General features: G+C 46.0%; 1 protein-coding gene across 1 annotated transcript in view; it reads left to right on the plus strand.

Moving 5' to 3' along the window:
• The window catches only part of OVCH1 (ovochymase 1), an 852,055-nt gene that overhangs the window by 308,995 nt on the left and 517,940 nt on the right, over nt 1–25,120 (plus strand). Inside the window, exons 13-14 of the mRNA XM_086952799.1 lie at nt 6,570–6,663; nt 23,706–23,834. Of these exons, the coding sequence (XP_086808925.1) occupies nt 6,570–6,663; nt 23,706–23,834 (223 nt within the window). The remainder of the gene's footprint in view (nt 1–6,569; nt 6,664–23,705; nt 23,835–25,120) is intronic.

Here is a 25,120-nt window from a genome sequence, read left to right on the forward strand (position 1 = left end):
GATCCTTGAATGCTGTTTTCTTGGCCTTCCGGATTAGTTGGTGGTGTGTGCGGGTGGCGTTTTTGAAGGCGTCCTTGCTGCTAGTTGTTGGGTCTTTTTTCCAGGCCTTTTCAAGGGAGCGGCAGAGTTTCTAGGATTTCTTAAGATCATCGTTGAACCATGAGGCCTTCTTGCTGCCAGGTTTGCTTTGACGTTTTTTCAGTGGTGCTAGGATGTCGGCGGTGTTGGATAACCATAGGGTGAAGTTGGCGGCAGCTTGGTCTGGGTTAGAGTGGGCTGGGGTGTTTAGAAGGAGCGATGAGGAGATCTGATCGATGGTGATTTTGTTCCAGTTTCTTTGCAGAGTTGGTTGGAGGTGTTTGATGGGTTTCGGCTTGTTGTAGGTGAAGTGAACGCAGCTGTGGTCAGTCCAGAGGAGATCCGTAGTGTGGCTGAAGGAGACATGATTGCTGGAGGTGAAGATGGGGTCGAGTGTGTGACCTGCGATGTGGGTGGGGGAAGTGACCAGTTGTTTAAGTCCGAGGTTGGCGAGGTTGTCCAAGAGGGTGGTGGTGTTGCGGTCGTTGTTCTTTTCAAGGTGAAAGTTGAGGTCTCCCAGAAGGATGTAATCTTTGGAGGGGAGCGCGTGTGGAGTGATGAAGTCCGTGATGTCTTCACTGAATTTTGCGCGGGGTCCAGGTGGTCTGTAGAGGAGGGTGCCTCTGAGTGTGGTCTTGGGGTCGATGTGGATCTGGAAGTGAAGGTGTTCAGAGTTGGCGAGGTTGACGTCAGAGCTGGTTGAGATGTGGATAGATTTTTTATGGACGATGGCGATTCCTTCTCCTGTGTGGCCGGTACGGTCCTTGCGTGTGATCTTATAATCTTCTGGGATGGCAATGGTGATGTCTGGGGCGGAGGAGGCGTTCATCCATGTTTCTGTTAGGAAGGCGACGTCTGGAGAGATGGTGTCTAGTAGATTCCAGAGGTCAATGGCGTGTCTGTGGACCGATCGGGTGTTGAGAAGGATGCATTGTAGGTGGTTGGGGTCGGGAATCTGTGGTGTGGTCATAGCGGAAATGTTGTCGGTGCCGATGAATTTGCAGGAGTAGCAAGAGAAAGGTCCATGGGTGTGTCCAGGAGCGGCTTGGACGCAGTTGGGGGCGCAACCGGGGTTAAGGGCTAGGAGCGTGGCGGCATCGTAGGTAATGCGGGAGGGCTGGGCAGAGCGAGGGACATGGGGTCTGGCGCTGGGCGCGGTCCAGGCGCGGACGGGCGTAGACGGCCTTACCTTTGGCGCACCTTCGGCGTGTACGTAGCGCGTGGACGCTGCGCGTGGGACCATCTGTCATTAATACACTTTGAGGGGGGAGGGGCGTGGGAGGGGCAGCAGGGAGGCGGGAGCGGTGCGAGAAGGAAGGGCTCTGAGCAACAACAACCAACAAAATGGAGGTAGAGACAAGTCGAGTGAGGCTGGGGCACAGAAAAAGGTCACAGGCGCTTTAAATATGCAGGTAAAGATTGAAGTAACCAGGTAGAGCGCAGCTCCGTTTCCGTCGCGCTAATTAAATGGTCTGAATTATGTTGCGCTGCAGAATGCCTGAAACGTGCCACATACAGAGCGGACTGAGCAGTAAATCACTAGCGCTGAGACAGATTCACAGTTACAAGCGCTAATGCAGGTTAACAAATCGCCAATCACAAATCACAAGTGCTAATGCAGAGAGCAAATCACGGATGTAAATGCACAGGTACACAGAGGTTTGAGGAGAGGGTAACGAAACCGTCAGGAGCCAGGGAGCGTGGGAGCGACCGTATCTGACGAAGATGAATATACTGCCTACATTTTTATATTTATTCATAAATATTCCTTACCACCCGGGTTTTTTTTCTTTTTTTTTCAATACACTTAAAACACAGCTGGTGCGATTACTATGGGAGGGGTAAGCAGGCACTTTTGTCGTTGGCCACACGTTACCGATCATTTTGGAGGGTTTGACGTCCCTAATTTTGAGAAGTATTACAGTGCACAAGCACACTTCGTGGTATATTGGTTTCATCCACACCCGTTTATGCCCCATCTGCTGTGGAGGATGGGGACATGGCCCCTGTTCCCCCGACGGGATATGTGTTTACACCAACCAAAGAGAGAGATCGGGATCCATCCACAGTTGAATGTACAGTGAAGGCGTGGAACTGGTTGGCGCAAGCTTAGCGGGTGCAACTGATGTACTCCCCAAGGGTGTCATTACGACATTGTCCAATGCTGCCAGTCACGAATGAAAAGATATGCCAAAGCCTGCTAGATCAACTGCAGTTTAGGACCTGGGGTGATCTGCATATCGGGGGGGAATTTCACACTAGGGACCAGTTCTTTGGGGAGAGCGAACACTCGTTCATGGATGTTTCTTTACACCAGACTTAGACAGAGTGTTAGAGCTAAAACCCCAGATTTCCCGAAAGAGCCAGAGACGTTCACGTCGCTTCATCTAATGTTACAAGCGGATGCTCCCACACATGTTATCTCACTGTTATATAAGAGGGTCCGAAGGGCACCTCCCCCTCACCCAGTTAGGGCCCGGCGGGAGTGGGAGGAGGACCTTGATAACCCCCTAACGGATGACCAGTGGGAAGCGGCCTGCCTCCAAACAGAAGTTGTCTCCAGCAGCAGCGGGCTGAGCTTACTGCACTATAAGTTTTTACACCGGCTTTACCATACCCCGGCGAGGTTACATAAACTCCACCTTAGGGAAGATGACAAATGCCTGCTATGCGGTCGGAGAGGAGCGGACTTTGTGCATTTGGCATGGAGATGTCCTCGGGTGGCTACTTATTGGGAGGTGGTATTCGTGGGCCTGACTTGCATGATAGGTACTCAGATCGAGCCCTCCACCCTTAGGGCACTGTTGGGGCTGACCGGAGAAGTTAAAACACCATACCGAAAATTTCTAGTACTGGGAGTGCTTTTGGCACGAAGACAGGTGGCCTGTAGGTGGGGTAGGGGCAGGGCGCCTAAGTTTAAGGCTTGGATTCATGACTTATCCACTTGGCAGGAATACCTCCACGCATATGCGGAACAATTGCCGTTGAAATCTCGTCCCAGGGACATCTGGGGGCCTCCGACGACTTATCTCCTGAGTCAGCATGTGGAGGTTGAGAGTGCTGGCGTAGCTGTGGCGCACTTGGCGGGGAAGTGATGTGTACATGGGATGGTGCAAGGAATGTTAATATATAACATGATATTGTGGGCACGGGGTGCACGTGGGTCGTTACTGGACTGGCAAAATTAGCGACGGAATCTGAACATCTGCTACTTTGCAAGAGACATTGACTTGCCTGGTGAGAAGACTTTCGTGGTTTGAAACTCTATATATGGCTTTCTTTGTTAAGCTTGGCTTTGTTGGTTGAAGTAGATGGGGAGTTTGGGGGGTTCTGATGGGCGGGTAGTTGAGGGGGCGGGGCCGGGATAGGGTAGCAGGGCGAAGTACACCACTGTTATTGTATGTAGGGCGATAGATCGACTGGAAGATTGCCAATTTGTGCTGTATTGTATACCATGCTATTATGCACAATAAAGGGTTTTGAAACTTAAAAAAAAAAAAAATATATATATATATATATATATATATATATATATATATATATATATATATATATATATATATACACACACACATATATACATACATACATATATACATACATACCCATACTCATTGGTCTACCCCAGTTTTTATTTTCTACATTGCGCAAATTGACGAGCCGGGTAAAATGGGACATCCTAACAAAGCCTTATTCAGAGGGTGGGTTAAACGTTAGACATGCAAAGGTGTTACAGAGCTGCGCAACAAATACAATTAATATACTCTCCTATACTGCTGATATAATGGTGTTTGTGGCTGCCACACAAAGGGGACAGAGCTATAATGAACACTATAGCTAAGCTGTACATTGAGTATATGGGTGACTTGTTCCTGGAAGGGACTGGTAAAACATGGGAACAGGTATCGGCGCAGGCGGAAGGGGTAACAGCGTTAGATACTTTTCAATATTACAGATTTCGTAGTGCACTGTGCGTTTTGTTAGGTTCAGACATGTGTGAACCCGTAGGGATGCAGTCACTTATGTACCGTTGCAAACACAATCTCCGCAACATGGTATAACTGTTATATTCCCTATTCAAAGGCCACTGTGAGCAGACAAAACTAAAATTTCAGTTAGACTGGAAGGAGGAACTTGGTACGGTCATCAGAGGTGCAGTGGTCCTGGTATTTTACGACTATTAAGTCCATCTACCTGAACGACAGGCATTGATTGCTAAATTTTAAGTATATTCACAGAACGTATTACACTCCGGCTAGGTTGCACAGATATGGACTAAGGGAGGATGAGAAGTGTATGAGATGTCATGCAGAGGATGCACACTTCACTCACTTAGCTTGGGAATTTCCAGGAATACGTACCTTCTGGAGCGAGGTTTTCAAGGTTCTTTCTAAAATGCTAGATTGTGAGTTAATGGAGACACCATTGGTCGCTTTACTGGGGTTTGATAAACACTTAGCAGAGGGAGTGCGCAAGCTTGCAGCTCTTGGTCTCCTTTTGGCCAAAAGAAGGGTGGCCATGCAATGGATGGGGGGCCCCTTGCCAACTAAAGTGTACTGGAAAAAAGATTTAGCATACTATTCTACCCAATCCGAAAACTACAATGCAATTATGCCAGTGCGATGTGCCCCAAAAGATATATGGGGTCCGTATCGCCAGTACATGTTGGACACAGTTGATGCTGCTGATTTGAAGGACAATTTTGACCGTACCGGGGTGGGTTGAGCGAAGCGCTGTTTGGGGCTAATTTGGTTCTCCAGTAGTTTTGGATACAGGATAATCCTTCAACACTATGGCCTTGTGAGTAGGCTATACGGAAGAGGACGACTTTGAAGGGCACGACCTTGCTGTATTACAGAATTCCTGTCTTTTTGGCATGTTAATATTGTCATGTAACTGTACCGCTCATAGTTTGTATGACATCAACCCTGTGGAATGCACTATGGACAAAATGCTGAAATGTGTTTTGAGCAATGTTTGTTAATCATTGTGGAAGAATGAGAAATAAAGTTAAAAAAAATACTAGATAGAACTTAACAAAGTGTATTTCCACTGGCCTGAAAATCCAGGAGTATGTGTAGTGTTCAAGGAGATTTAGGCGAGATGCTCTGCATCGTAATTGTTAGATGCGATGAAATGGATGCAGTAAGAGATCCACGAAGCACGGAGGATGAAATACTTGAAATACAGGTAGCTGCCATTGTCGTTCTTGCACAAAAAAATACAGTGAATGTCGTGGAGCACTCCTAAACTACAGCATTCTGTCAAATAACACAACATTGTTCTGCAAAACCATACTATTCATTGCATAAGTTATATCTCGTAATTCGAAAGATTTTTTTTTTAAAACCACTGCGGTTATGCTGTAACTCAGGCTCTATGCTCACGGTGCGCTGCCATCTTCACCATACTCTGAAGACCCTTCATATCGTTTTTTTTAAACTGACCCTTCATATCGGACATGCGCAAAATATTCAGATCTACAAACATTGCCGATCTACAGAGAAACCAACCACAACTCCCAGAATTCAGAGTGCTACGCTTGGGTTATTTTGCTGGTAGTAATCCCTGTTGCCTTTAGTGTGATTTGCAGCTTCGAAAGCCGCTGGAGAAATGGGCTTCTTGGTCCACATCGCACATGCGCTGTAGAAAGGGACACGCTCTGTGATACCTCAAATAAGATAAAAGTTTGGTGGCCATCTTAAAATGTTCTTTGCGTTGTAAAGTCATATGACCCCAGTCAAAAATACAAGACAAATGTGTATGCAAAGAAGTTGTTTAGTATATGTTTATTAGAGAAATAGCTAGATACAAATATATGAAATTTAACTGTTGCTTAACTTAAAAGTAGCTTGAACATTTGAACAGTGTTTTTGTTGGCATGGGCGGTTGAGCTGCTGCGCCTGGGGAAGAGGTCGGGGGAAGGATACTGGGGAGCCGGGTTTGAGTCTCTGCGTCAGCGTAACACCACACAGTTTAAATCAAAGATTAGAAAAAACATGCAGAGATCAAGCACGCTTCAAATGCATGCATGCAGGAAGGGAGAGATTAGGTTCAGGTAAATAAAAAAAATATGATGCAGACGAAACCGAATAAAAAGTTCCACCCACCACAATGGATGAAAAGCAGTACTTTGAACTCAGGACACTGATCAGCGAAACACACAAGGAACAGGAAACAATATGCTAAAACCAATAGAAATGGAGGAAAAGTAAGTAGCAAGCACATAAACCAATTAAAAGCAAGGGCGGGATGTAAGCCCCCTTTAAGATTTGTATTAAATACAATAGATTCCACAAGCGCTGTGCAGGCAAAACTTAAGAAGCACAGGCAGTGAACACATGTTTCCATAGGAATAGCAGTGCAGCATGTGCTGAGGTAGCCTTTCTTCTGTGTATTTTCATAGAATCTCTATTCATTCAACACAGCTATGCCCTTTGGTGTGGACTTAGTTATAGAAAATTTACAACCTGACATTTTCTGTATTCCAGTTTGAATTTGAAGATTTCTGCTTGGAGTATGACAAGTATTGTCGTTATGACAATGTGTCCTTATACGATGATGAAGAAAAGAGTGTTATTTTGGGTAAGTGATTTACTTGTTTATCTCACTGTTGTGTAAATATATACACTTTCCATCAAGCCTAAGGTGGCGTCCCTGTTGCGGTAAGACATGCATGTATGTAAGAACATGAGCTCCATATCTTTTAGGCCTGCTATGTGGAAACAGTCTGCCAGATTAAAGACCTAAGGATAAGAGCTCACTGCATAGCAAAACAGTATTCATTTAGTTCTCTCCCCTCTGTCAAGCTGCATTCTTCCATGCAGGACTGAATTTAGGCACAACCAGACAACCACTCACAGACCCATTTAAACACTCATGCACCCCTTCACACACCAAGTGAGACAATTATGAAACCACTCCCAGGCCCACACCCATTGAGACACTGAAAATCACTCGCACTCTGACACACTTGAACGCTCACCCCAGGGTCCTGGGGCTGTAAATGGCCCAGGAGCAGGTGCGCGCGCCCCCCCCCCCTCTTCACCTTTATTTGCACTCGGCCTGGCCTCATGGAGATCGTGGTCCCCTAGCCCCATGTTGGCCATGTGTAGGAGGGGTCCGCACAGCTCTCCTCCCTTTCTAAATTATAACAAAGCCCCAGGGAGTTGGTAGTCCATGGGAGCATCAACTGAATTTTCACAACAATGGAGAGAGAGAGGGAAAATAATAATGCTAGGCACTATGTGAGGTGGGAACTCCTGGTCCCCCAATTAATCTGAAAAAACAATAAAGGAGTAACCCCTCGTGGGTAGAGAGAAAGGTAACTCTCTTACAATGAGCACTAGTGCTCTGGTTAGCACATTTTGCCCCAACCTGTTACTGGATAGAGCATATCCTTATAGAAGACCCCTCACTCACCAACCTAGTTGGTGACATGCTTCATCATCGGGGTCCCACCCCCTAGGCCGAGTGCCTACAGGGTGTGCTGCGACACCTGATTACAGTGGAGCTGGTTTCGTTTTTATGTGTACAAGACTATCAAAATTGTGTATTAAAAAGGGCCAACACTACTCACTTCAAGTATTTATTCTTGAGCGCTTGAACCCTTAGTAAAAATAAAGTGTGGCACCTTTGCCCAATTAGGAAGGCTTTGGTGTCAAAAAGTCGTGTTAAAATATATAAAAATAGCGAAAGTGTGCTATGTGAATGTGAATGTACAAAACTATTGTTTAAAAAGGTCTACATGTTTCAACCCAAACATGGATTCAAGGGTTTTCGTCAGGACCGTAGGTGATTTGAACTGGGTGGTCCGCCCACGCTAAGGAGCGTCCTGCCCTAGTTCAATTTAGAGATCGTAAATAGGGATCTCGTGCAAAAAGGTGCGTTTTTCACTTTTGAAAAAACCTGTGAAAAGACAGGGAAACAAAAAACAGGAAGGGGTCACACACAGGGGTAGACAAAATGGATTGTACCACATGTAACATATATATTCATGATTATTTAGGAACAATCATAATATCCACGTGTGGAATCATACCAGCATATCACTATCGTGATTAGAACATATCTACTGCGTGGGTGGCAACAGAAATATAGTGATAAAATGCCGGGAGGTGCCTTTCAATCAAAGGGCAGCCGCCAAATGAGAGGTGTCGAAATGGTTTGGCGTCTGGGATACGTGAAAATCAGGGGTCGATAAATGGGAGAGTGACCTGTTAGCGTGCTGCGCTGTGAACGGCTGCCAAATAATTGTGAGCAGTCGTGAGAAAAAACTGTCTCAATAGTATTGAGGCGGCTGGTTATTCAGTGCTTACGCTTGAAAGCGAAACTCTCGCTTCATAGGCACCAGCGTTACCAAGTGGACAGGATTCCGTTCTCCTGTAGGTGAAAAAACAAGTTTCCAGTGTCAGCGCTGTGATCAAAGCGCATTGACAATCGAGTATTGCCCCAAGAAGAAATAGTAAATAATACAGGCGGTCGTTCCCGCTTAGCGGTCCTTCAAGTGTACTTACTTGTCGCTTCTGTTCATCAGACCGATTAACCTACTTGGTTCTTGCTCGGCGTGCCCCGTGGAGTGTCTCCGGTGCCTGTTTGCCGGTAATGTGAACACTTCCTCGTTGGGCGTGGCCGGGTCACGTGTGGTGAGCACGTGATCCGGAGATGGCCAATCACAATCTTCGGTGAACACTATTGTAGGACTTGCCCGAGTCAAGCAATGTATACATTGCCATGGAAACAGGTGCAGTGATCTCGGGCGGACAGCGCTCGCGTTGCTTAGCTATATTTCTTGGGTATTTTTATCGTGTTTCTAAGCACATACATGGGAGTGGATGGGCAATATTTACAAGGTGTTTAGTATACAGAGATTACTTTCAGGACATAGGAAAATGATTGCCTTTTAGAGACTTTGACAAAACCGGACAGGCATAAGATAAATCCGTCGGGTGGGGTGCTCTCTTATGTCAGTACATTGTTCCACGGAATGTTATCGTTTAAGCCGGTTTTGTGCGTGGAAAGTCTGTAGACCCACCTCTGTTCCTTCTCGTATAGGCGTTTTTCTAGGTTTGTACCAGGTTGTATTTGTTCAATTATTGTCCACTTTATGTCATCAGCAGTGTGACCTACCGACAAAAAATGTTCAGTAAGCTTTGTATTCGTTTTCCTGCACCTGATGGTGATTCTGTGCTCTCCTATGCGAAGTTTTATTTTTCTGCTGGTCATTCCTACATAATGCAAGTCGCATGGGCATGTCAATCTGTAGATGACATTCTCGCTATTGCAGTTGGTCTGTCCTCTAATTGTCCACACTTTGTTAGGTTCCAACAGTAATGTTTTTGTATTTGTGGTAAAGGGGCAGACACTGCAACTTCCGCATTTGTAGTGACCAGTTACCTTAGGTAGACCCCATAGATTAGTTTGTGTTTCTTTCTTAGGGTGTATCGCTAGGGGTCTGGTATTGACTACCGCATCTTTTATGCTTCGTGCTCTTTTGAAAGAGAATAACGGTTTGTTCCATCTTAGGTTGCCTGTATTCAGAATGTTCCAGTGCTTTTTTATTATTCTTGACACGTCATTGGATATAGTGTTATATGTTGTAACACACGTCAAGGGGATCTCTTCCGGGACCCTTTCTTTTGGTTCCAAGAGCGCTGCGCGAGGCTGATTACGAGCTCGCTTCTGGCTTTTCTGGAGGATTCTGTTAGGGTAACCTCGGTTTTGAAGTTTCTGAGAAAGATCTTTGGCTTGGCTCTTGTAGTCATCCAGTTCACTACAGTTCCTACGGATTCTAAGGTATTGCCCGTATGGTAAATTTTCGCGTAGGGGTCTTGGGTGAAAACTTTCAAAATGAAGGAGGTTATTTTTGGCAGTAGGTTTGTAATGGGTAATAGTAGTCAATTTCCCATCTTTTTTTGTGATTTTTACGTCTAGGAAGACCAGGGTGTCACTGCTTTTTTCATATGTGAACTTTAGATGATTGTCTCAAGTGTTTATCCAGTTGAAGAAAGAGGTTAGTGATTCCTCTGAGCCTTTCCAAATGGTTAGCACATCGTCGATGTACCTACGCCATATCAGGAGATTGGAGCTATAGGGGTTTGTATCGCTGAGAATGTATTTCTCTTCAAAATCAAATACATACAAACCCGCTATGCTTGGAGCAAAAGAACTGCCCATGGATGTTCCACCCGTCTGTAGGAATATTTGGCCCTCAAACTCAAAATAATTCCTTTTTAGTGCTAGCCTTGCACACTCGAGAATGAAGTTTTTGGGTGTTCTTGATGTCCATGTTTCCTTCTCTAGAGCTCTTTCTAGTACTTCCAGCGTTGCATCTTGAGGGATGCTGGTGTACAGGCTCTCAATGTCAAAACTCACCAGGATGGTGTCATTATCCACAGTGAGTTGGTCAAGAATTTGTAGGAGACTCTTTGTGTCCTGTAGGTATGTGCTGGTTCTTTGCACCATGGCTTTGAAGAAAACGTCGCAAAATTGTGATAGTGGTTCGAGGACTGATCCCAAACCAGAGACAATTGGTCTACCTGGCAGTGGTATCCTGTTTTTATGTATTTTGGGGAGGGTATAGAAGTAGGGGATTTTCCCTTCGCTGTTGCAAAGGAACAAAGCCACTTTCACCCCTCAGCCACACTCGATACCTGTGGAAGTTTCCACATTCGAGCAGGCTGTTTTCAATGAAATTGAGAATACAAAACCCAAGAAACAATTCATGAACCTGACTAATCAGGAAAGAGTGGCCCTCGAAACCCTGCGGAACTGTGAAACAATAGTGATAAAAGGTGGAGGAATTGTTGTGCAAGATCGCACAGCTTACCAAACCGAATGTCTTCGACTTCTAGCAGATGACAATAGTTATCGGAGACTACCAGTGGATCCAACAGAAGACTTGAAAAGCGAGATAACATCGCTAGTGGAATATGGAGAAACAAAGGGTTTTATATCCAAACAGGAGGCAAATTTCCTTTGCAACAGCAAAGGGAAAATCCCCTACTTCTATACCCTCCCCAAAATACATAAAAACAGGATACCACCGCCAGGTAGACCAATTGTCTCTGGTTTGGGATCAGTCCTCGAACCACTATCACAATTTTGCGACGTTTTCTTCAAAGCCATGGTGCAAAGAACCAGCACATACCTACAGGACACAAAGAGTCTCCTACAAATTCTTGACCAACTCACTGTGGATAATGACACCATCCTGGTGAGTTTTGACATTGAGAGCCTGTACACCAGCATCCCTCAAGATGCAACGCTGGAAGTACTAGAAAGAGCTCTAGAGAAGGAAACATGGACATCAAGAACACCCAAAAACGTCATTCTCGAGTGTGCAAGGCTAGCACTAAAAAGGAATTATTTTGAGTTTGAGGGCCAAATATTCCTACAGACGGGTGGAACATCCATGGGCAGTTCTTTTGCTCCAAGCATAGCGGGTTTGTATGTATTTGATTTTGAAGAGAAATACATTCTCAGCGATACAAACCCCTATAGCTCCAATCTCCTGATATGGCGTAGGTACATCGACGATGTGCTAACCATTTGGAAAGGCTCAGAGGAATCACTAACCTCTTTCTTCAACTGGATAAACACTCGAGACAATCATCTAAAGTTCACATATGAAAAAAGCAGTGACACCCTGGTCTTCCTAGACGTAAAAATCACAAAAAAAGATGGGAAATTGACTACTATTACCCATTACAAACCTACTGCCAAAAATAACCTTCATTTTGAAAGTTTTCACCCAAGACCCCTACGCGAAAATTTACCATACGGGCAATACCTTAGAATCCGTAGGAACTGTAGTGAACTGGATGACTACAAGAGCCAAGCCAAAGATCTTTCTCAGAAACTTCAAAACCGAGGTTACCCTAACAGAATCCTCCAGAAAAGCCAGAAGCGAGCTCGTAATCAGCCTCGCGCAGCGCTCTTGGAACCAAAAGAAAGGGTCCCGGAAGAGATCCCCTTGACGTGTGTTACAAGATATAACACTATATCCAATGACGTGTCAAGAATAATAAAAAAGCACTGGAACATTCTGAATACAGGCAACCTAAGATGGAACAAACCGTTATTCTCTTTCAAAAGAGCACGAAGCATAAAAGATGCGGTAGTCAATACCAGACCCCTAGCGATACACCCTAAGAAAGAAACACAAACTAATCTATGGGGTCTACCTAAGGTAACTGGTCACTACAAATGCGGAAGTTGCAGTGTCTGCCCCTTTACCACAAATACAAAAACATTACTGTTGGAACCTAACAAAGTGTGGACAATTAGAGGACAGACCAACTGCAATAGCGAGAATGTCATCTACAGATTGACATGCCCATGCGACTTGCATTATGTAGGAATGACCAGCAGAAAAATAAAACTTCGCATAGGAGAGCACAGAAGCACCATCAGGTGCAGGAAAACGAATACAAAGCTTACTGAACATTTTTTGTCGGTAGGTCACACTGCTGATGACATAAAGTGGACAATAATTGAACAAATACAACCTGGTACAAACCTAGAAAAACGCCTATACGAGAAGGAACAGAGGTGGGTCTACAGACTTTCCACGCACAAAACCGGCTTAAACGATAACATTCCGTGGAACAATGTACTGACATAAGAGAGCACCCCACCCGACGGATTTATCTTATGCCTGTCCGGTTTTGTCAAAGTCTCTAAAAGGCAATCATTTTCCTATGTCCTGACAGTAATCTCTGTATACTAAACACCTTGTAAATATTGCCCATCCACTCCCATGTATGTGCTTAGAAACACGATAAAAATACCCAAGAAATATAGCTAAGCAACGCGAGCGCTGTCCGCCCGAGATCACTGCACCTGTTTCCATGGCAATGTATACATTGCTTGACTCGGGCAAGTCCTACAATAGTGTTCACCGAAGATTGTGATTGGCCATCTCCGGATCACGTGCTCACCACACGTGACCCGGCCACGCCCAACGAGGAAGTGTTCACATTACCGGCAAACAGGCACCGGAGACACTCCACGGGGCACGCCGAGCAAGAACCAAGTAGGTTAATCGGTCTGATGAACAGAAGCGACAAGTAAGTACACTTGAAGGACCGCTAAGCGGGAACGACCGCCTGTATTATTTACTATTTCTTCTTGGGGCAATACTCGATTGTCAATGCGCTTTGATCACAGCGCTGACACTGGAAACTTGTTTTTTCACCTACAGGAGAACGGAATCCTGTCCACTTGGTAACGCTGGTGCCTATGAAGCGAGAGTTTCGCTTTCAAGCGTAAGCACTGAATAACCAGCCGCCTCAATACTTTTGAGACAGTTTTTTCTCACGACTGCTCACAATTATTTGGCAGCCGTTCACAGCGCAGCACGCTAACAGGTCACTCTCCCATTTATCGACCCCTGATTTTCACGTATCCCAGACGCCAAACCATTTCGACACCTCTCATTTGGCGGCTGCCCTTTGATTGAAAGGCACCTCCCGGCATTTTATCACTATATTTCTGTTGCCACCCACGCAGTAGATATGTTCTAATCACGATAGTGATATGCTGGTATGATTCCACACGTGGATATTATGATTGTTCCTAAATAATCATGAATATATATGTTACATGTGGTACAATCCATTTTGTCTACCCCTGTGTGTGACCCCTTCCTGTTTTTTGTTTCCCTGTCTTTTCACAGGTTTTTTCAAAAGTGAAAAACGCACCTTTTTGCACGAGATCCCTATTTACGATCTCTAAATTGAACTAGGGCAGGACGCTCCTTAGCGTGGGCGGACCACCCAGTTCAAATCACCTACGGTCCTGACGAAAACCCTTGAATCCATGTTTGGGTTGAAACATGTAGACCTTTTTAAACAATAGTTTTGTACATTCACATTCACATAGCACACTTTCGCTATTTTTATATATTTTAACACGACTTTTTGACACCAAAGCCTTCCTAATTGGGCAAAGGTGCCACACTTTATTTTTACTAAGGGTTCAAGCGCTCAAGAATAAATACTTGAAGTGAGTAGTGTTGGCCCTTTTTAATACACAATTTTGATAGTCTTGTACACATAAAAACGAAACCAGCTCCACTGTAATCAGGTGTCGCAGCACACCCTGTAGGCACTCGGCCTAGGGGGTGGGACCCCGATGATGAAGCATGTCACCAACTAGGTTGGTGAGTGAGGGGTCTTCTATAAGGATATGCTCTATCCAGTAACAGGTTGGGGCAAAATGTGCTAACCAGAGCACTAGTGCTCATTGTAAGAGAGTTACCTTTCTCTCTACCCACGAGGGGTTACTCCTTTATTGTTTTTTCAGCATCAACTGAATGCCTAAAACGTGGAATCACCTATGCATTCACTGAGTATCCCTCTTAAAGGTCTTCCGAAGTCTAGTGGCCACTTATTTAATTACGATCTACAGCGCTGGAGCCCTGTGTGGATTGACAAGGTGGGAAATCATCTCATCGGCACCCTGCTAAGTTTTCCCAGGACACTGATGAGCGAAACACACAAGGGGCAGGAAGCAATGTGCAATAGATTTCACAAATGCTGATCATAACGGCATGTCAGACTTTGTGTTTAGATGTATATGGCTTTTTTCTCTTTTTAAAACCTCTTATTAATGGTGCACTTCACAACAGCTCTGATCACACTGGCTGGATTGTCCCCCATTTTTCCTGCCTCACCACCAACTCCTCTCCTGATCGCTGATGCCTCCCTCTTGGGCCCCGCTCACTGCCTCCCAGCACCCCACCCTCCTTCCAGGACCTACTTAATGGAGGTCGCAGCCCGACCCCTTTGAGCAGGTCCCAGACCCGGCTCTCCCTCGTGCTGCCAACCTCATTCTTGTGCTGTATTTGTATATTCTCTCTGCTTAATTACCACTATTGTGCTATTTCTTGGACTCTTATGCTTCTCTCGATTTCTCCATCTGTACTGAATTGCCATTGCTGAGCTTATTCTTTTGTTTCTCTCATTTTCCTTCTGTCTCTTATATTCTCTTTGTCTCTGCTTAATTTCTGTCTCTGCTTCAATCGTTTTCTGTCTCATCCTAAGTTCTCTGTCTCTGCTTCTCTCGTTTTCTCTCTGCATAATTCCCATCCTTTTCCTTTTCTGCTTCTGGCCCATTTTCCCCACTTACCCACCAACTCCTCTCCCGATTGCCCCTGCTTAGCCGCGCCCACCACATCCCAGCACCCCTCCCTCCTCCCAGCAACTACTTAATGAAGCCCAAACTGCAGCTGCACGCAGCAGCAATTGTCACCAGAATGCCAAAGTCACGCAAACGTGGCCCACCTAGAGGTATGACTCAGCCGTACTCCGCCCCCTGAGCCCAGAACGACCCGGTGACGACCACCACTACTGCTGCATCACACTCTACAGTAAGACTGTTCTCCTGTGCCAGATGCACCTTCCCCTGCATCAACATGACAACCAGCATATCACAAAGCACCACAGCGCAAGGCGCAAAGCACCACACCAGAAGACTCCAAAGCTTACTCTTCAAAGCATGCTCTATATGCAAGCACTCCACCTAGTTATGGGACCTCAACACTACCCTCGCACATGACCGTCTCCTTCATGGAGACCTGGCTCAACCCAGACTTAGCCCCTGACATCACCATTGTGATCCCTGATGGATACAAATTCAATCACAGCAACTGCACCAACAAGCCCAGGAGGAGGAATAGCCTTCCTCCCAAAAGAGGCCATACAGTGCACCACCACCACCACTGACAACACCCCCACCCCACATGGAATGCCTCAACTTCAAGCTCCACACTGATGACAAGACAACGATCAGAGACACTCTTGCATACCGACCCCTCTAGGCCCTCCCTCCAGATTCTGCAACACCATTGCAGATTTCTTTGCACGCCTAGCCTTGGACTCAAAGGACTACATCTTCCTCAGAGACCAACTTCTACATCAACCCCCAGCGACAACACCACCCACCTACTTGACAGTATGAGCAGCCTCGGACTAGCCCAGATCATCCGCGACCCCATGCACACTGCAGGACACATGCTGGACCCATTTTCATCTCCAGCAACCACGCCCAAACATGCAACATTGCCGAACTTGCATAGACTGATAACTTGATCGTCCATTTCAACATTTCCAACCCCCACACCACCACCCACAGGTTGGCTAGCGCTCCCCACTGCAGCTACAGCAAAATTTCAGAGACTAGCTAGATGGATGCCCTCAACCCCTCCAACCCAGCTGCCACCACCAACCTGGAACAGGAATATGAACTTAACTGCCTCAATCACCATCGGCGCTGACAGCTTTGTCCCATCAAGAGCAACAAGCTGAGAAGATCCTCTAAATTGGCCAGCTGGTGTACACCCAAGAACTTAGTACAGAGAAGCATGAGCGCAAGGAGATGACGTGCCAGCAAGGACAACTCCGACAAAGCAGCCTTCAAGACCTCCCTCAACCTCTACCACCACCTGCTGAGGTCAACTAAGACAGGCGTAGCCGCACACAACAAAACCAGCAGCAAGGAACTTTTCAACATCTGTAAGAAGTTCTCCTGCCTGCGAAAATATCACATCCTCACAGGAGCTGTGAGACAGCCTCGCCAACTTCTTCCACGGCAAGATCGCAACTATATATAAAAACTTTTAACCTCCGCCCACTCCCAGGGACTTCCTCGACAGACACGCCCCCACCACAACCAACATGAACCACAGAATGACCACCTGGAGCCACCTCTCCAGCCAGAACACCACCTCCATCATGAAATCCATCCACTCGGGAGCTACCACAGACACCCATGCCCTCATCTCCTCTTTAACCTCTGAAACCAAAGGATCCGCCAGGAACTCACCACCGTGATCAACACCTCAATCGCCACTTCAATTTCCTGACACCTGGTAAAATGCCAGAGTCAGACAACTACTGAAAAAGTCAGCCGACCCCAGCGAACTCCAAAAAACTACTGGCCAATCTTCTTTCTCCCATTCCCAGCCAGGGCACTGGAAAAGACTATTAACAGACCACTCATAACATACCTGGGGCAGAACCAACTACTCCACGCCTCCCAATCTATCTTCTGCAGCAATCACAGCACTGATGTCGCCCTGATCGCAGCCACCAATGACATCCGAATCCTCCTCAACGAAGGAGAAACTGCTGCTCTGATCCTCCTCAACCTCGCTGCAGTCTTAGACACCATATCACACCACAGGCTGATCGAAAGACTGCACCACATCCGTATCCAAGGGTATGCACTCAGATGAATCACCTCCTTCCTCACTGTAAGAAATCTGAGGGTCCGCCTACCATCCTTCACCCCCGAATCCAAGGATATCTTCTGTGGTGTCCCTCTGGGCTCATCCTTCAGCCCCACTTTTTTTCAACTCTTATATGACCCCACTGACCAACATATTCACATCGTAAAGCCTCAACATAGCATCCCACACAGGACACCCAACTCATCCTCTCCCTCATAGAGGATGACACCACCACGAGGACCATCTTTCACAGAAACATGACAAGCGTCGCCGACAGGTTGAAGAACTGCCTTAAGCTGAACAAACATAAGATGGAAGTGCTGCTCTTTGGCAACAACAGCAACCCATGGAGCGACACTTGGTGCCCTCAGACCTGGGGCCCACACCAATACCCACTGACCATGCCAGAAACTTTAGAATCCTCAAAGATAACAAGCTCTCCATGAAATCACAGATCACTGCAGTATCCTTCACTTGATTCCTCACTCTGTGGATGCTATGCTAGATCTTCAAGTGGCTACCCCTGCACACCAGACTCACTGTGACACAACCCCTCATCACCAGCTGACTGGACTATGGCAACACTCTCCACATAGGAATCGCCCCACACCTCCTACAGAGACTTCAAGCCATACAGATTGTCGCAGCCAGACTCGCCCTCACTCCCGCCCCCAAACAAACCCACATCTCACACCACCTCAGGAAACTCAACTTGCTCCCTGTACAGAAGAGATTCCAATTCAAGCTGTTGACCCACACACACAAGACTCTACTGAATCAAGGACATGCTTACATTAACCGCTGCCTGAACTGCCACCCATCTCGAAAATTACGCTCCGTCTCCCGATCACTTGCCCACACTCCTTGCATCTACCAAAGCAGAATTGGAGGACGCTTCTACTTCTCTATTGCAGCAAAGACCTGGAACAGCCTCCCTCACGCAGACTGTCACCTCACTTCCGGAATTCCAAAGGGCCCTCAAGACCTAGCTGTTCGGCTAAGCCTCCCGAGACCTGCAAGCACCTAGAAACCCTATTGGGTTATTAGCAGCACTATATAAATCCGAAGTGTCTGAACAGCAGCATCATTTTATGATGAAAAAGCCTTTCAGCTGTGCATCCGACGATGAGAGACAAATGTATTGGACATTTCAGCACACAGTATGCCTGTGTGCATACATACAAACTTTTGAATTTGCAAATCACCACGATGTAAAAAAGGTCAAGCCAAGCTTGTGTCCGAGGTACTCCCAACAATCCTTGATCACTCACTGTAAGCCTTAGAAGACGGTAAAACCAAATCAAGAAGAACCCTGTTCAATGGCGTGGAAGACAGAGTTTGGATTAAAAAGACAAAGCACCTTGAGAATTGAAACAAAAGTATCAGCAAAGCTCGAGGAAAGGAGCTGCGAAGGAGCACACCGACACAACCTTAAGACCTGCAACCTGCACATTAGAGGAGACAGTACATTTAGCGAACAGAGCCCATCGAGAAACAGGCTTTCACAAAAGTGATTTTTATGTAACATAAAGCAGCACATCCATGAAAGGGGACTGTCCTGGTGTTCAAACACTCCACAAGAAGCGAACATTTTAAAGGAAAGGAATGACCCCTGCATCATTGCTACTGCCTGATTGTGGGGATCACGTCTGGAGGGATAGTTGTCGCCTGCTCTTTAGTAGACAATGTATCGATTGCAAAAGATCTTTTGCAGGCTCCGTGTCTGCACTTACAGGGTCCAAAGAAAAAAAAGACTTTGCTCTTCTTTTGGAAAAGTCTTGTAGAAACAAAGTTCTCCCAAAGAGTGAGATTTCAACATAAAAGCGTTCTTGCAAATAAGTAAAAAGACTCATTAAATGAAGTATCTCTGCAAGGATTTGGCCGTGCATCGACCAGCTAGCTGAAAGTTCATAAGGCAAGATTTCTACTGCACTATGGCTTCTAGCTGTGTGAAGGTGGCTGTGGGAAATTGGCCTGATATGCAGTGCTCACTATTCTAGTGATGACTATGTATCAGTCCAAATGACCCTTATTGATGATTGGTTGTAAGTCAACCTTTTAGACCAGCTATCCTAGTAGCATGGACAAGAGCAGTCTTTAGGCTAAACTCTAGAGGTCGTGTTAAGCCAGCTGTTATACCATCACATATACCCCTTGAACACCAAGTGAAAGGACACCACACAAGTTATGAAAATAAAAGGATATTTATCATAACACAACAGCCCTGGACTCTTTATGAGGACAGGGTGCTAAGCACAATACAAAGCTCTTAAAGAAATACTGAAAGTCGCACAATTTACACAAATGCCCGAGGGGCACGAAAAACCATATACTCTGGAAGTGGAATGCGAAATTACTAGCAGGTAAGTACTACTCTCATAGACTTTAGAAACGCTGGACCTACAATGCTGAACCCTTAGATTAGAAGCAGGAGGCATAGGGACGTCGTGTGCAGAGTGGAAACTCTCACGCGTAATGCGGGACAAAGTCTATGGTTGCTAGAAATTACAAAGTTAGTGTTCTCGGGCGAACCCGACTAGGTAGGTCAAAAACGAAAGTGGATCTAGACACTTAGAGAGTTGTTCTACTCTGGAGCACCGTGGTACTCGGTTTACCTAGCCCAGGGGCTGCGGCTGCATAGGGTTCAAGTGTCGTCGGGTTTCTTCGTTGACGAACCAGGAGCCTGAAGTGGAAGTTGCTGGCAGGCGACCAGTGAAGATGTTCCGGGCTGATCCAAGGACTGGATCAGCTGAAGAAGAGTACCTGTAAGCAGAGGGGACCAAGTTCTGAATCACTAGCCAGTGATTAGGTGGGCACCAGGATGGCACCGGATGAAGTCACCTCGACCAGGTGAGTGGGCGACGCTGTGCTCTGCAGTCTCTCGGACCAGGAGGCGTTGTCGGCGACCAGGATGGAGGTGCGAGCTGTCCCACAAAGGTGTCTGCTGTCGGTGATGCTGGACCCAGGATTGGGGCAACAACTCTTGGCAAATGCAAGCCCACGCGGTGGACTCAAAATGGCGTCTGGAGTGGACCAGGAGGGTCCGGGGTGCTCCTCTGTTGGAGGGAAGCAAGGGCCAGTCTGGAGCAACCAGACCAGCGATTGAAGTGTTGTAGTTCGTCGTCAAGAGGGCTACAAGCCAGCAGGCAAGTGGCCGGACAACGCGGTGAGCAGCGAAGAGCAGAAGGGCCCCACGCAGATCTCGTGGATGCTGGGGGGCTGGACTTCGGTGCTGGAGCTGCTCAGGGTTAGGGCTTCCCAAACCCCAAAGCACTCACTCGAGGATCCCTCGGCGGTCGTGCTGGATAAGTGTAGTGCAGTTCTGAAGATGGCCGGTCCCTCGAGGTCTCGTCACACCTACGAATCTCAGCTGGGCTGATGATGCAGGTAGAGGTCAGAGGTGCCAGGGAAGCCGGGTCTCGTTGTGCTGGTTGGTCTGGTTCCGGAGGAAGGACGTGCAGCAAACCGCAGGTTACTTAGTTGGTGCCCGCTGATACAGGGTGACTACTCCTTAGTCACAAGGGAGAAATCTTGAGAAGAAATCTTGAGAAGAAGTCTTGAGTTCCTTTCGTAGAAAGTAGTTTCAGGATTCAAAGATGATCTAATTTGGAAGGGTCCCCGCTCCTACCTTTATTCTAAAGAAAGGGGCTGGTACGCGACTAGGTCCTGCCCATGGGTGGGATCAGGAAAGGGGGTGGTTACACCCCTCTCCCCTGACCGGACTTTCCCCAGCTCAGGGGCTGGTGTGCCCCTGGAACTGGTTCAAGCCGGCATATGCACAGTGAGCACCGGGGTGCCACTTGCAGTCACCTTCCTTTTCAGCCCTGCCTACCTAGGATACACAAAACCCTGTCTGGGATGGTGCTAGCACTGCCCCCGACTGGAAACCCTTTGTCCAAGCTCTCCTCGCTGGAAGGACTCCCAGCAGCAGGAGGTCAGACTTGTGTCTGTGGTGGCAGCATCCATTTTGTGATGCTGAGGCTTGAGTTAACTTTAACCGGGGTTCACTGTTACATACATGTCGTGTCCCTCTAGAAGGGTGGAATGCTAACCCCGTCGCCAGAATTGGCGAGAGGTTAGTATTCCAATTCGTATGACACCTTACTCGACATGTTTTGATAAAGCGATACCAAAGTTGGCAAATAACCGCGAGGATTATAAGGCACTTAAGAGTATATGGTACGCGTTATCATAGAACAGCTATTAGGACTTGGTTCCGCAAGCTGCAGACGGGCTCAGCTCATGCCAGAGCACCATCTCACATAATTCCAAGCACTCTGCCTTCAGGATTGTCAAGGCCTGCCATAGGAGTGACTGATAGGAATACATGTGTCCATTTTAGGGTTAGATATAGGTATACTCTATCAAAAGCAAAGGGTGATTACACCACCTTGCCCCAGCTGTCGTGCAGCCAGTTGTGTCAGATTTAGATGGCCAGCCAGGGGTGGCATAATACATGCTGCAGCCCCTGGTAGGCTCTGGGTACACCTATGCCCTGGGTACCTAAGGTACACTGTACTGGGACTTATAAGGTGACTCAGTATCCAATTAGATATGTACCTAAGGTACATGGAATCCATTTTACAGAGAGAGCAGTAGGCCTGGGGCCCTGAATAGCAGGGTCCCAGGTCAACTAAGTCGGAAAACCAGCAAAACACCAGGCAAAAAGTTGGGGGCAACTATAGTCAGGTATCCACCCTCCTACAGTGGCCACAAAAGTACTCTCTAGGTGAAGAGACCGCTGCCACGCGCTAGCAAGGTGTCGTGGGAAAATTATGTGAAGTGCACCACGTGAGGTGACCTATGGGACCTCGCACAAAAAGAAAATAATTGGCACAGACAAAAATAGAAAAAAAAACCAAATAAAATGAGACATTGGCTCACGAGCCCTGCCACGGACATGCACTACTTTGCAGGCAAATTTGTACGTGCGGTAAGGCAATTGTGAGATGATCAATGGCTAACGAGGGCCCCATTCCGTATGTGGGAGGAGGCAAAACGTGAATGGCAGTTCAGCAGACCAATGGCGAAGAGCACTGATTGAAAGAAAGCCCCTCTGTGTATGCAAGTATATTTTATTCGACTTTTTCTGAAAACCTCAAATTGGCAAACAAGCTAAAAGCTACCTCAAGCCCTGACCTAAAAAACAGACTGAACCTATCTAACTATGAAACGCACTCAATGATTGCGACGAATATTCGCTTTGTGAAGCAGTTACCTTAAACACCTAATGTGTATTTTAAACCATTTACTCAATGACAACACAAGGTGCACCAATTGTTTTAAAAAAAAAAGTTTGTAATACATAAATGCAGTACGAAAACTAATGTACATGCTTTAAAAGAATAAATAGATTATTGGAGGCATCTCTCATAAATCCAAATTCTTTCCTAGGCTGACATATTCTCCTAAAACAGTGTGAAGTAGTCAAGATGATCATGGTGTAACACTTTACTTCAGGATTCTTTTCAGGGGCTCACAACATGCACTTACCACACTCTCATACTTTGAAATCGTTCTGGCTTTCTCTTGCAATTGACGTCAGAGGGTTAGATATTGATTTTAGCACCAATTCGTAGTTGATAGAGGTGGCATGGGATTGGCAGTGCTGTAAAATATGCATGGGTTGCATATCTCTGCTCCTCCCCTAATTTAAACACAGGTGTTTACTGTACTGGGGAGATGTATTTTGGAGGTGGCAGCACTAAACGTACTTACCAACAAACTACAAGTAGCCATAGGAATGATAGTCACATGTTGAACCTGGGTAGATTGGGAGGGCAGATAGCATAGTCTCTGTTTTGAACACCATGGCGAGTGGGCCCAAGCATGGTATTCTAGGTGCCCTCTGGAAGATGCACAGAGGATATTTTCCTTCATCAGATGCTCTGTCTGGACTTCTTGTTACACCCACCACCAAGTGCTCCAATAGCTATGGAAGGTGTGCAGTATCTGAGTATACTTCCATCACGCTTCATAGAGCTGGAAGCAGTTGATGCAAGGGATAGAACTTTTTTATTAGCCTCATCAAGGAAAGTTATCTCTCCCTTAACAGAACACACAAGATGTTTCATCTCCACTTTAGGCACATCTGGAGGGTTACGATTTACTGTCACGTGAGTTTTTCAAGAGGCATTTGTGTCCCAGGTGGTGATATCAGATACATTGAGAATAATGTATGCGTAAAATAGTCCTGGTAAACAAGTGACAAAACAAACATTGTTATCTTTGGGTCCTCAATAATTAAGTTGAGCTCTTGCAAATGTGATGAGCCCATGTCAGTTTAAACATGTACATTTTTCGTAGAGTAGTTTTTTCTTGTATTCTCTAATGTGTATTTACCATAGGATAGTTTGCCAATCCTTTGCTTTTCACTTTATTTCCTGGACTGCAGCAACGTTTTGTGGTTGCACACTTCCTTCGAGTGTGACTAGTCGTGGAAACACTATGAGCATTCATTTTGCAAGTGACCAGGAGAGCAACTACAAAGGATTCAAAGCCAGGTTTAAGTTCATTCGCAAAGGTAGGTTCAGAGTTCTAGCTTCAGTGTTTACTGTGTCTTTAATGCTTTAATATCTGCTGTAATGCATATGAGGACTGTATCGTGATGGTTAAAGGATGTAACCCTGGGACTTAGAATTGTTCATATGTCTTATTTTCTCTTTGCAAACAATTTCACTAATGTATTGCTGTGGACGAAAAACTCTGGAATGCTTTTTGTCAAAATCCAAATCATTCTAAACTTTCAGCGGGTCTAGAAATTAGTGTGTACGAACTTTGATTGAACTGCGTGAAGGTTACAGCAATCTGTTAAATGTACAAGTGGTTTGAGGGTAGGGATAATATGTGTGACCGCTCCACTAACTAATTAATGAAGGTCGATGGAAAGGATAGGGAGAAGCCTGAATTTTAACGCTTAATCCGGACCATTGAGAACATGCACAACAAGACATTTCCAGTTGTCAGTTTTGTATAATTACAGACAGCAAAAGTAATTGTAGACCAGGGAATTAGCATAAGAGCAAAATCATAATGCTAAATGCTTACTACCTTTATAGAAATTAAATAGCCATAGCACATGAGACAAGCAATCCAATTAATAACCGTAAACATTAGTTCTATATACAGAAAGGACAACAAACATTATTAGCCCTCTGTAAGCAGCAAGCAGAAAAGTCTTGTTAGGAAATGGGATTCCTGGTTGGGTGAGGTATGCATCTAGGACAGGCAGGAACCCCCACTCTATTCAGGGTAAGCTAAATACACAATCCGATAACCTGTGCTCACCCTGTGGTAGCTGGGCTCAGAGCAGTCTGGCTTATCTTCAGAGACAATGTGTAAAGGTATTTGTGCAACACATGCAGTAATACAATGAATACACCAAAAAAAGACAACACAGATTTAGAAAAACAGAATATCTGAGCAAAACGAGACCAAAATGACAAAAATCCAATCTGTAGAAGTAGATATATGAATTTTTAAAGAATAAATACAGAAACTGTGCTTAGATAGAGCTAAAAGGTCACTTGAGATCGTGCTAGAATGGGGGTAAATTCAAAGTTAAGGCTGACCGCCATCAAGGACAGGCTGGCTGCAGGACTCTGACAGGTCCCGCTAGCAAAGTACCTTGAATGGAGCAAAGTGTTGACATCAAAGACTCGAGGCAAGGAGTTGAGAAGGCCCTGCGTCATCATGGATCAGAGGATGGATGCAAGCATCACCGCCGTCGATGGCAGCTTCGTGTCACCAATGTGCCATGCAGGCGTTGGGTCCATGTCAAGCAGCGCTCTTCATCTATGTTCAGCCACG

Source organism: Lissotriton vulgaris, chromosome 1_2 (assembly GCF_964263255.1).
Source record: "Lissotriton vulgaris chromosome 1_2, aLisVul1.2, whole genome shotgun sequence".
NCBI lineage: Eukaryota > Metazoa > Chordata > Amphibia > Caudata > Salamandridae > Lissotriton > Lissotriton vulgaris.